The sequence below is a fragment of the Marmota marmota genome, unplaced genomic scaffold (genome assembly GCF_001458135.2).
Source record: "Marmota marmota marmota unplaced genomic scaffold, marMar, whole genome shotgun sequence".
NCBI lineage: Eukaryota > Metazoa > Chordata > Mammalia > Rodentia > Sciuridae > Marmota > Marmota marmota.
This window is the reverse complement of record NW_026000240.1, coordinates 5,697,843-5,710,649: the sequence shown is the minus strand read 5'-3', so window position 1 is coordinate 5,710,649 and position 12,807 is coordinate 5,697,843. Positions and strand designations below refer to the sequence as shown.

General features: G+C 37.9%; 1 protein-coding gene across 1 annotated transcript in view; it reads left to right on the top strand.

Annotated features, from left to right (window-relative positions):
- LOC107143242 (protein mono-ADP-ribosyltransferase PARP14-like) overlaps nt 1-10,511 on the top strand; it is a 49,978-nt gene extending 39,467 nt beyond the window's left edge. Inside the window, exons 15-17 of the mRNA XM_015486866.2 lie at nt 991-1,124; nt 7,757-7,931; nt 8,490-10,511. Of these exons, the coding sequence (XP_015342352.1) occupies nt 991-1,124; nt 7,757-7,931; nt 8,490-8,776 (596 nt within the window). The 3' untranslated portion in view covers nt 8,777-10,511. The remainder of the gene's footprint in view (nt 1-990; nt 1,125-7,756; nt 7,932-8,489) is intronic.
- The last annotated feature ends 2,296 nt before the right edge of the window (nt 10,512-12,807 follow it).

Here is a 12,807-nt window from a genome sequence, read left to right as displayed (position 1 = left end):
TAGTAACTATTTCAGACAGGTAGGAAAATAATGTGTTGTTTAATTGTGCCAGAGTAGAGGCTGAATAGAAACTAAAGATGAGGTATAGTGCACCAGTGGTTCTCCCATCTTAGCATGATCAGAACTTAAGATGAAGAGTCGCGGGCTTCACCCCTGGAGACCTTATTCAACAGGTGTGAGGTTTCTGTTTTGTTTGGTGTCAAGGATCAAACTCATTATGCAGGCTCAGCAATGTTCTATTGCTGAGCTAAATCCTAGCCTCTTTGGTTTGTTTGTTTGTTATTTTTTGTATGTACTTAGGTACTAGGAATTGAACCCAGGGGTGCTACCACTGAGCTACATCTCGAGGCCTTTTTAATTTTTTTTTTTTTAATTTGAAATAGTTTCTCTCTAATTGCCTGGGCTGGCCTGAACCTGGGATCCTGTTGTCTTCAGCCTCCTGAGTTGCTGGGATTATAGGTGCGCCACTGTGACTGGCCCCTTTCTTTTCTTTCCTTTTTTTTTTTTAAACCTTTATTGTATTTATTTATTTTTATGTGGTGCTGAGGATAGAACCCAGTGTCTCACACATGCCAGGCAGGCACTTTACCACTGAGCCACAGCTACAGCCCTTTTCTTTTTCTTTCTTTTTTTTTAAATATATTTTTTAGTTGTAGTTGGACATGTGTCTGTGAAAATATGGAGACATGCACAAATTCATTTTTTTTTAATGTGGTGCTGAGGATTGAACCCAGCACCTTGCATGTGCTAGGCGAGCACTCTACCGCTAAGCCCCAGCCCCAGCCCCTCTTCTGTTCTTTTTAATAACAAGAATTCAGTTGGTTCTGATATTGATGGTCTATGATCCACACTTGAAAAAAAATATCCTAGGAAGATAAGGAAATGGAATCATGGAATTAGGAGTTTGTAACACAAGAGCACAGATGATACTCAGTTAATTCAAAGCATACCAGGCATGTGCAGCAGAACCCTCAAATGTCTGCTTTGCAGTTGAAATCCCTGAGTACTGGAGTGACATGAAGCAGCAGAATTGGTGTGCGGTGGCGCTGCAGCCTAGTGATCCAGAATACACCACTGTGGCAAGCAAGTTTAACCAGACCTGCTCACAGTTTGTCATAGAGAAGGTAAGTCAACTGCTGACATCATGTCTCTTGATGGCAGAGATAACTGATATCATGGCCCTGTCTAAACGCATTTTTATTCATTTTCTATTTCATTTTTTAACCAGACTTAGAATATTTATGGTAATTAGATTCTAGATTCTATTTATGGCACCACAATTACTAAAATTTAAAGTCTCGTGTCAGTTGTTACAACACAATCTTAGACGACAATCCCATGTTAGAATATTAAAGATACATCATATTTACTTTGTGAAGCTAGCTAATAAAATTTAATGATATGGCTTCAAAGTTGGATTTGATAACTAGCAAACATGAGATAGTGATGCATGGAGGGTCCTCACTCAGGATTCTGCTCTTTTGCTCCTGTGTTCACAGGTCAGAGGGTGCTAACTGCCTTGATAAACTCTGTAGCCTTTTCCCTATTCTTCTCAATTATTTTGGCATCTTTTATGTTAAAACATTATTAATACTGTCCTTTGAAATGATGTTCCTATCTGACTTATGTGAAAAGATATTTGACTTTTTTCTCCCTCTTTAACTAATTTCCCTCTCATTATCATTGTAATCTGTTTTTCCTTCATAGGACTCACAGTTTGGTCTTCTGTCTCTGTATCTTGCCGGGAAATTTTTACCCCTCTTGTGTTCAGCCATTCTTTCAATCTTGATAATTCCTAAATCAACACCACCAAACTGTATCTTTTACTCAAGTTTCTAGAACTTACTCAAGTGGCCTAAAACCTCTCCTCTTGAATGTGTAACTGCTAAATCAACTTTTCTAAATCTAACTCATCATCTATTACTTCTGTGTTCTCTTCCTTCCCCATTTTTGTCCTTGATTCCACCATTTGCTGGGAAAATCAGAGATCTTTGATTTCCTTCCATTCATCTGTGATAATGAGTCTTCCAATAAGACTTTCATTTTTTTTCTTTGCAAATTTTCTTTACTGCCTGCCATCACTCTGTTTATTCATGTAGTTAAAACAAATGATGATTCAAAAAGATCTCCAGTGTCCTACAAAGATATATACTATACCTTTAGATAAAATAAATAGATGAAGAAAAAATGGATACAGAGAGAAGGAAGGTAGAGAAAATAAGATAATACCTAAATATTGCCAGGTCACAATATAACACAAGGTCTTAGACAGTTGTACATTTGTCCCTGAGTTTCCTAGTTTCCTAGTGGACAAAGTCAAGAAGTAAATACCGAGTAGTTACAAGACTCACATCCACAATAAAAGAATAAACCTTCTGATGACGAGACTCATGGCTCTTCACAATTCTGAGACTGACTCCTGAGAGATTTCTTTGGTGGCTCAAGTATTGGAGAATATCCTTAACATCATCTTCATGATAAATTCAATATCAAATTTATATCACCTTTTCTTAAACCTCCTTTAATGTAAACAGGTTGAACAAAACTAATGCCTGATTGAATGAAAACAATTCTATGAGGAACCAAGACAATGGGATTCAAGTGTGTAGCTATTTGATGGTCTAGTTCTGAGATAACAAAATGTCATTCCAAATGCCAATTACAGAAAACTGGTAGTGGCTGACTGGCCCATTTAACGAGATGCCAAATTCAGATGAGCTGGGAATGTGCTAATTGATGAGCAACATCTGTAGTAGGCCCTGGGAGGCCTGCCATGGATGGACAGACCTCATCAGAGAAATGAATCCAATAATGTTTAAATAAAATCTTATGTGAAATCCCATTGTAGGAACCAGGAAATCCTAGTGTATGAACCCAATAAAAGCTGAAGTAGGTAGTACGTACTCTGTAACATACACCTCTGTGTTGTTCCTGGTAGTATGAAAACACCAACATAAAAAATTGCTGCTCTGTCATCTTGCATTATTGTTATGTCTTATGATTAAGACTTTTTAATGTCCACAAACCTTGTACTTAGATTCAACCATTTTACACATTTGCATTTGAAAGTTAAGTTATGGACATCATGACACTCTAAATAATTTAGTACGTATTTTTTAAGAACAAAGACATTCTCTAAATTACAAAATACCGTTATACTATGTAAGAAAATTACCATTAATGCACTAATATCCAGTATAGACACCATATTCGAAATTCTCCAATTGCTTAACAAATCTTTTTTATTCCTATTTCCCTGCTATACCAACTTTGGTTATACACTATATTTGGTCATTATATCTTCCTCATATTTTCTAATATAGAATCGTACTCCTGCATTTTTTAAAATAATTTTTTCATGACATCAAATTTTTGAAGAGTTTAAGCCAATTGTGTTGTAGAGTGTCTCACATTCTGGACTTAATACCTTGGTATTTTGGAAAAAATTCCAATCAGTTTTCTTATAGATTCTAGGTTTGTCTGATTCATCATAGTCATTTAATTTATTTCTGTATACTCTTTATTTCTGGTAAGCTGAGAATTAGATTTAAAGGCTAAGGTAAATTCAGATCAACATTTTTATAATACTTCATAGATGATATTTCACATCAGGAGTTTCATATGGTAAGTTTGTCCCACTGTTAATGATGCTAATATTAATGATGATGTTGTCCCCAACCATCTCTTATCCATTGATTTTAACACCCACTGATCATTCTTGCCTGAATCCATTGTATCTACAAGATGATGTTCTAATGCTGGCATTCCTTTTGTATTTCTTATCTGGCTGTTTTTAAAAGAATAAGTTTTCTTCCCTCATGCTTTTAAAAAAGGTTTATTACATTGTATTTAATTAGAGTGATTATTCCTTTAGATGTAAAAATCATCCTATGTTCGGCTGGTAGGAAATTGGCTTCCATGTCTTTTCCCCTTACACTTGGAACATTTCTTCACTTCCTGGCATAAGGTCACTCATGCCTACTTTGTGCTTTCTCTGTCTCAGGCTTGGAACCAGTTGTTTCCCTAAAAGTCCTGATTGCATGTAGTGGGGAACGGCAGTAAGAAAGCAGAGTTGTGTGCTGAGTGAGTTCACTGCTACTGAGGTGTTGTGATTCCAGGCCCTTATGTTTCTAAAGCTAAGAAAATCATGAGCTCAGATTTATGTTTTCTGTTAAAATTTAATATTATAGACTTTTTCTTAAAATAGTTTTATTTGTTTTAATTGGTTATACATGACAGTAGAATGCATTTATGCATTTTGATATATCATACATAGATGGGATATAATTTCTCATTTTTATGAGTGTACATGTTGCAGAATCATATTGGTCATGTTGTCACATATATACATACAGTAATAATGTCTGTCTTATTCTACTATCTTTCCTATCCCCACATTCTCTCCCTCCCCTCACATAACTTCCCTCTATCTAATCTAAGGTAATGCTGTTCTTTCCTAGTGCCCCCCTGTAAATTAGCATCTGCATATTAGAGAAAGCATTCAGCCTTTGGTTTTGTGGGATTGGCTTATTTTGCTTAGCATGATATTCTCCAGCTCTAACCAGTTATACCACACCTTGAAATTTATCCACTGGCAAATGCCATAATTTCATTCTTCTTTAAAGCTGAGTAATATTCCATTGAGTATATATACCACATTTTCTTTATCCATTCATCTATTGAAGAACACCTAGCTTGGTTCCACGGTTTAGCTATTGTGAATTGAGCTGCTACAAACATTGATGTGGCTGTGTCACTATAGTATGCTGATTTTAAGTCCTTTGGGTATAAACCAAGGAGTGGGATAGCTGGTCAAATGGTGGTTCCATTCCCAATTTTCTGAGGAATCTCCGTATGCTTTCCATAGTGGTTGCACCAATTTGCAGTTCCACCAGCCATGTATGAGAGTACCTTTTTCAACATATCCTTGCCAAAATTTATTGTTGCCTGTATTCTTGATGATTGCCATTCTGACAGGAGTGAGTTGAAATTTTAGAGTAGTTCTGATTTGCATTTCTCTAATTGATTGAGATGTTGAACACTTTTTCATATATTTGTTGATCAATTGTATTTCCTCTTCTGTGAAGTGTCTGTTCAGTTCCTCAGCCCATTTGTTGGTTGGATTATATGCTCATATATGAACATATGACCAGTGTAACTCCACATCATGTTCAACCATAAGAATGGGATCAAAATTGTAATGGATTACACACCATGTATGTATGTATGTCAAAACGCTCTCTACTGTCATGTACATCTAAAAGCAACAAATAAAAATAATCTAATATGCTGCTTTAATATATTAAAAATAATAGATGAAGTGTCACTAGATTCAAAATGTATATTTTTCTAGAAAGAAGGCAATTACTGTCATAAAAATATAGTGTTAGAAAAATTATTATAGCTGTAAAGTATGTGACATGCCTATCTGTGACACAGTTAATTTTAAAAGTATCACCAAGCATACAAATCATAAGAATAAAATGCCGAACAATTAAAAAAAAAAAAAAACTACACTCAGATTCCATGTAACTTCAGTTAGATTGGCAATCATCAAGAATAAAAGTAACAACAAATGCCTGTGAGGATACAGGGGAAAAGGAACTCTTGTACACTATTGGTGGGAATGTAACCGTATGGCCACTATGGAAATCACTATGGAGGTTCCTCAAAAGACTAGGAATAGAACCACCATATAATCCAGTTATAGCCCACCTTGATATTTATCCAGAAGAATTAAAGTCAGTATACTCTAGAGATACATTCATTACTATTTTATAGCAGCACAATTCACAACAGCGAAATTATGGAATCAGTTTAGGTGTTTGTCAACACCTATTTATGAATGAATAAAGAAAACATGTCTTATATACACGATGAAGTCTTCTTCCACCATAAAAAATGAAATTGTATCCTTTACAAGAAAATGGAACAGGAGAGTATCATGTTTAGCAAAATATGCCAGATTCAGAAAGTCAAGCATTGTGTTTCCTTTCAAAGCTACAGGAAAAAAGAGAAAAAAGGCGATGTTATGAAAATAGAAGGAAGATCAGTAGGTAGAGAAGTGGCATTAGGGAGAGGGAAGAAGGGGAAAGGAAGGTACTGGGGAAAGAAATTGCAAATTATGTTATATGTTTGCACTAATATGCCACAGTGAACCCACTTCTCTGTACAATTATTATGTATGAGTAAAACATTTAAAAAAAGAAAATTTGATTTATAATAACATTAATTTTGTTTTATATTATATATATGATACCAAAATGATTAGCAAAATTAAAATAGCAAGACCAACTTTCTTTGGTTAGTTTTAGAATGTTTCATCTTTTTCTAGTCTTTGTCTTTTTTTTTTTTCTTTGTATTTTTTTAGTTGTAGTTGGACACAATACCTTTATTTATTTATTTTTATGTGGTGCTGAGAATCGAACCCAGGGCCTCGCACGTGCTAGGGAGTGCTCTACTGCTGAGCCCCAGCCCCAGCCCCATCCAGTCTTTGTCTTTTAGCCATTTTATAGTTATATATTAGCTCATATATTTAAAATGTGTCTCTTAGTAGCAGCATATGAGTTTTGTCTTTCTCTTTATCTTTTAAGTAGAGTACTTAATCTGTTTATTGCATTTAATGTGTTTACTGATGTTTGGGTTTAAATATTTCACTTTAATATTTTTAAAATCATTTTTATAACTTTATTTTATTTCTTTATTTTTTATGTGGTGCTGAGGACCAAATCCAGTGCCTCACACATGCTGGGAAGGTCTCTACCACTGAGCCACAACCCAGCCCTTAAATATTTTTATCAAATCTGTACCTTGCTCTTTTTGTCCCTTTCTGACTTCTTTTCGGTTAATCGTTGCTGTTATTCTATTTTCTCCCCCTATTAGATTGTTGGTTGTGTGTCCTATTATAATTCTTTTCTTAATTACTCTGGAAATTACAAAGTATATCCTTGGTTTATGAAACTTTAATGTAGTGTATTTATTATCATTTTTTTTAGACAATGCAGCCACTTTTTAAACCCTATTTACCCCTGTCTGACTTTTTTGCTGCTCCTAACATTGACCAACATATTTGCCCTTTCCTCCTAGTGCTCTTCAATACTTCCTTCATTTCTGTGCTTCCGACTGGGATCATTTTCTGTACTTTCTCTAATATTGATCTAGTCATGGTGGATTATCTCCAGTTTTGGTCTGCAATGATTTTATTTTGCCTTCCGTCTTTGAAGGATAGTTTTTGCTGGGTATGGAATTCTGAATTGGCAATCATGTGTTTCAGGCACTTTGAAAAAGTTATTCCACCATGTTCTTGACTTTATTGCTTCACTCTGTACTAGATACTCTACTGTTCTTCCCACAGTTACAACATGGCTAGGTCAGTCAGTATCCCAGGAGGGCTGGGGCATCAAGAGAGGCAAAGGGACAGAGCAAGGTTATTGGACAGGGCAATAGAAGCGATTATTGGATGCACATAAATAGCAGTTACCGGACAGACTGGATCATCAGATTTCTATCATGAGTACTTAAGATCCTAAATAGTTTGCTTTTATGTGTCTGTAGCAGATGTTAAAAAACAAACCAACATTCATCCCAATTTCTGTTTTTATGAAACACTGGATCTGAAAAGATTTCCAGGCAGAAAGTTGTCATTTTCTGTTGAGTGTAATTTTTATTTATGAAAAATAGTGATCATGTTTCATTGGCTGTATACTTAGCAAGTGCCCCTGGCACTGGCAGAATAATTTTTTTCATTAATTTGTAGATTGAAAGGATCCAGAATCCAGATCTCTGGAATAGCTACCAGGCAAAGAAAAAAACCATGGATGCCAAGAATGGCCAGGTACAAAATGAGAGGCTACTCTTCCACGGAACAGATGGTGGCTCTGTGCTATATGTCAATGGAAATGGCTTCAACCGCAGTTATGCAGGAAAGAATGGTAAGAAGTGAGGGATCTGCCTGCTCCAGAGGAGGTGTCAGCCCTGAGAACCCAAGCTGACTAGGGACAATGTGGATTTACTTATTTTCCCCATGGTTGGTGACCAGGTTGCAGACAAAGTTTCAGGGTAGGACTCACTGTATTCCATCCTAAAGGGACTCACTGGCCCTACGAGGTGGACAATTTGATTTTTAAAAATGAAACACACATGGATCCAGGCGCCATGGTACACGCCTGTAATCCTAGTGGCTTGGTAGGCTGAGGCAGGAGGATTGTGAGTTCAAAGCCAGCCTCAGCAATTTAGCGAGGCCCTAAGTAACTCAGTGAGACCCTGTCTCTAAATAAAATACAAAAAGGGCTGGGGATGTGGCTCAGTGATTAAGAGACCCTGGGTTCAATCTCTGGTACCAAAAAAGAAAAAAAAAAAAACACACAAAATATTTAAACTGAACATTGTTTTTTTTTTTTTTTTTTTACATTATTTGACATAGTGGACCAACATGTCAAATTCTACACTAAATTGAAATTCTTAAACGTGTTTTGTTTTTCTCTTCACAGCTGTAGCATATGGAAAGGGAACCTATTTTGCTGTTCATGCCAGTTATTCTGCCAATAGCACTTACTCCAGACCAGATGTAAATGGGAAAAAGCATATGTATTATGTGCGAGTACTTACTGGAATCTACACCCGTGGACACAGTTCATTAATTGTGCCTCCTTCAAAGAATACGCAAAATCCGACGGACCTGTATGACTCTGTCACGGATAATGAACAAAGTCCAAGTATATTTGTAGTATTTTATGACTATCAGGCATACCCAGAGTACCTCATTACTTTTAGATAACATTTTGGGTTCTTTCTCAAAAGCCATTGTTCATTTATACCTATCTAGTTGTAAAAACAAGTATATGATTTTTGAAAACCTCTTAATAGCTTTTTCCAAGATCAAAATATCCTTCTGTGGCACTGAAAACTTCTCAGCTTCTCTTTCATGATGCAGATGAATTATGTTGAGAGCAAATAAATTTGAGAATTTGGGTGGACAACTGTGTGTCCACAGGTATGGACATCAAATCCATGGGAAAGGAACAGGTTTATATATTCAAGAAGGAGAGACTTATAGTCTCACAGACAGTAGACACAACTATACAATTCCAGCTGCCACTAGCAGGAGGACACAGCTGGAATCATGTCAGGATGCTACAGTGCACTAGGAAGTATGGTGTGACTAAGTGCTGGGGCTGCCGTCTTCCTTGGGGGCCAGCATGATGTCTTATTCATGTTTTTGTCCTTGGAGTGTGGTCTATATCTGAGATGTAATGGATGTTCCATAAGTGTTTGATAAACCAATCTGGAATGAAAAAGCCTTCTTAGTCAGATTCCTACCCAAAGTAGGAGCCATCTCATCAGCATCCTTGACCTATATTGCCTTTTCGTCAAATTGAACAGATTCCACTGCAGGGAACTTCTTCCTTCACAAACCAGCCCATGCCATGTGGGAGCTTGAGCTAGGGCTCTGACTACAGTGTGTTTGCACTCTGCACAAATGGGCACAGGTGGATTACATCTCATGGAGTTGTGCAGACAAGAAGCCACTATACCTGCCAAACACTGAACCTAAGTTTGCCTTCTTACCATATCTACTCCCTGGTATTGACACTGTTCCATGAAAACAATGGGACAGTCTTCAGTGGATGCCCTCCTATGCAGCTAAGATGGATGGACTCTCAGGTTACTACACAGTGTATTTCCCTTGGCAGCCTCGCTTTTGACAGTTTTAAAGCCATGTGTATAAATAAGCCAAAGGAATTAAGCAGTCATTTTGCTAATTTGATAACTCAGTATCTATTGGATGGTCGAGTTGGTTTTTATTTAACTTACTCAGATAAATTTCAGATTCAAACACCATTTGTTGAGAACGTAGGTCAAATTAGATAGTATATTAGGTGCTTTCACATACATTATTTTATTTCTACAAACAATCATGTGAGTTAAGAATTATATTTTAAGGCTGAGGAAACATGTTCAGATTGCAAGAAGCCTCCTTGCCTGAGGTCACCTAGGCAGGAACCTCGAGAGCCAGCCACTGAGTCTGGGTGCCTCAGCACCCTTTGCTCTTCTTCCCACCACAGAACATGGTCTCTAAATTAATGCCATCGATTTGGGAATATCCCACATAATCTTTGAAATACTCCCATAATTCCTTAGCTTTTTCCCTTCTGGCTTTGGTTTCCATTACGTCTCCTCATCCAAAGTTCTGTAGGCCAAGAAGCCAGAGCCAACGCTGATGGGAAGCCAGTGCAGATGGCACACCTGGATGCTGGGATGGCGGGAGGATAGAGTCGCTCTTCCGAGGCTACAGGGAGCAACACCAGACATTCCTTCCAGTGGAGGAGGGTGAGGAGGCCACAGGTGCTGCTCCATTGACAGAGGTCTTCCAACTTCGGCTGCTGCCGCCATTTGTCTATATTTGGATGGCAAAGACTCTGTATGTTTTGGGGGGGGGGGGGGCTTTCTAGCCAATGGCATCTGAACCCAGCACCAACAACTTGGAATAAAAAAGCACAGACCTACTCTCATTTGCTTTTGTTCTCCAGTGGTTTGGTTGACTCGGGGCAAGGCTGAAAAGCAGAGTGTGGTGCACTTAGGATTAATGATCTAGTCAGTAAATGTTATAGTTATCATCAATCTAAATAAAGATGTCATTTTCCTCCTTTTTGGGTAAAATTACTTGGAAAATTGTCACTTGGTAGAAAGCACTTTTCTCCCAAAGGGCAAATGTGGGGGATATAATGCTAAACAGTGGCCACTGCTGATAAAAAGCCACAACTAAACGTGACAGCATCGTGGAATGCTCAGACTACTAATATCCAGATGGAAAGTACAGGAAGGGAGGGGCACAAGACAGGAATAGTTCAGTAAATCTGATAGGTCCTGGTGGGTCAGCATAAGGTCAGAGACATTTTTGTGGATTTCTGAAAGTATCACGGGCCCTTGCATTGTGCCTACTGAACCAAATAGATATATCAACTCTGCTGACTCACACCTTGGTGTTGTGACATTAGTATAAGTCTGAGCTTGTGTTCTTGAGCTCCTTTGGCCTGTGGTGAGTCAAAGTATTCACTGACTAATTGGTTTCACTCCCTCAGGTGTGCTTATCCACGAGACGCAGCATGAAGTGGGCACTAGCTCCATTGGTGGGTGACAGTTCCCCCTTTCCGCTGTTCTCTCTTACAATGTCCCTTTGCCGATGGACCAGGATTTCTTGCTGCCTCATAATCTCGATCCCTACAATACAGGAAATTAACTCCCATTTACACTTAGAAATCCAATTATACCAATGTCTTATCTTCTTCCCAGGCCTCTGCATGTCAAGGACTAGTACTTACAACTGAATGAAAGGCTTTCTCTCAGGAGACCTTTCAAACCTTTCTGACCCCAACTTAACTAAGTACATACATCTAGCCCAGTACATGTACAGAATAAATAAAAAGTTTTATGATAACTATACTTCACCTCAAAATAAGATTTTCCTGAAGTTTCACACAATAATGCTTACACTTACTACTGCAAGTCACTGAAATTATCTATAATTTCGAATATTTGCATGATTTTGAGTTGTATTGAATCCTAACACATTCTATTTCATATTGATCTCACTCTGTAAATCAATATTTTGACTTATTAATGGGTCACAACATAGTAAACATAAAAATTACCTGAAGAAAAAGATAAACCTTATATTTGGCCACAATATCCTCTGCCCCAAAGTATGGAGTATTGCAAACAAGCCCTTTAATCTGCTTAGTCAAATATTTAATGAGCACCTATTATGTGCTGGGAACGGATCAAAGTTCTTAGGAATAACTGTAGAATGTGCAGGGCATGCAAAGTCCTGAGATGGGGAGAGACTGACTAGAATGGCCTGTGCTCTGTTCTAATTCTCTTTACAAACATCGTGCCCTTCAGTGCTTTAGCCCAGCAAACCATGTGGCCCCCAAGGCACATATCTCAGGGAAGGCTGCTTTCCAGGGTCTCAAGTGGGGTAGATGCCAGATGAGACTCCATTTGCCCAGCATAGTTTTCTTGGCCTTGAGAGACTGATGCACAATGAATCCTAGGCTTCTATTGTCCTTTGCTGCATATCAGTAAGTAATAATTCCACTTTATATAACTTGTGTATGTGGGTGTTCTCTCTCACCAGAGTCAAGACAAGTTGGTAATCAAGACACTGTGAACTTGCTTCACAGATGGTGACAAGTGTCACAGAAGGGCCCCTTTCAGACCCTTCTTTCCTTCGGTGTGCTCACATAACAATAGCCTCCCTTTCTCTCTCCCAGAAGCACCTACTTTCTTTGGATTTATTGATACCTTCAGTGTGAGGAAAGATAGATGAGGCCAGTAGTCAGTTGGTTCTAATAGGTGACTTCCTGTATCTTTTCTATTGAGCATTTGTTTTATGCATGGTTACTCAGAGATCAACATGCTTTCTAATTTCTAAATTGTTAATTATCTCCAGGTCTTCTTACAAATATGAGGGTAGGGTCCATCTCACTAAACTATGCTTTCGGTCACTATTTCAGCAGTTGGTAGCACCCAGTACCATCTAATTCCAGGATTGGTATGCCTGCACAGGGAGAACTCATCTTAGACTCCCACCTGCTTTCGTCTTAAGGCTTGTATTTATATTTCCTCCTTGGGGCTTATATTTAAAATAGGATGGGATGGAGGAGGAAAAGCAAAGTTAACTGAGGAAAGACTTACAATAAAAGGAGTCACTTTGGCCACAAAGAGCAATGTGTTTCCTCCTCAGACAGGGGTCACCAGTGAGAATTCTGCAGGTGTCAGAAGTGAGATCACCTCAGATCCAGGCTA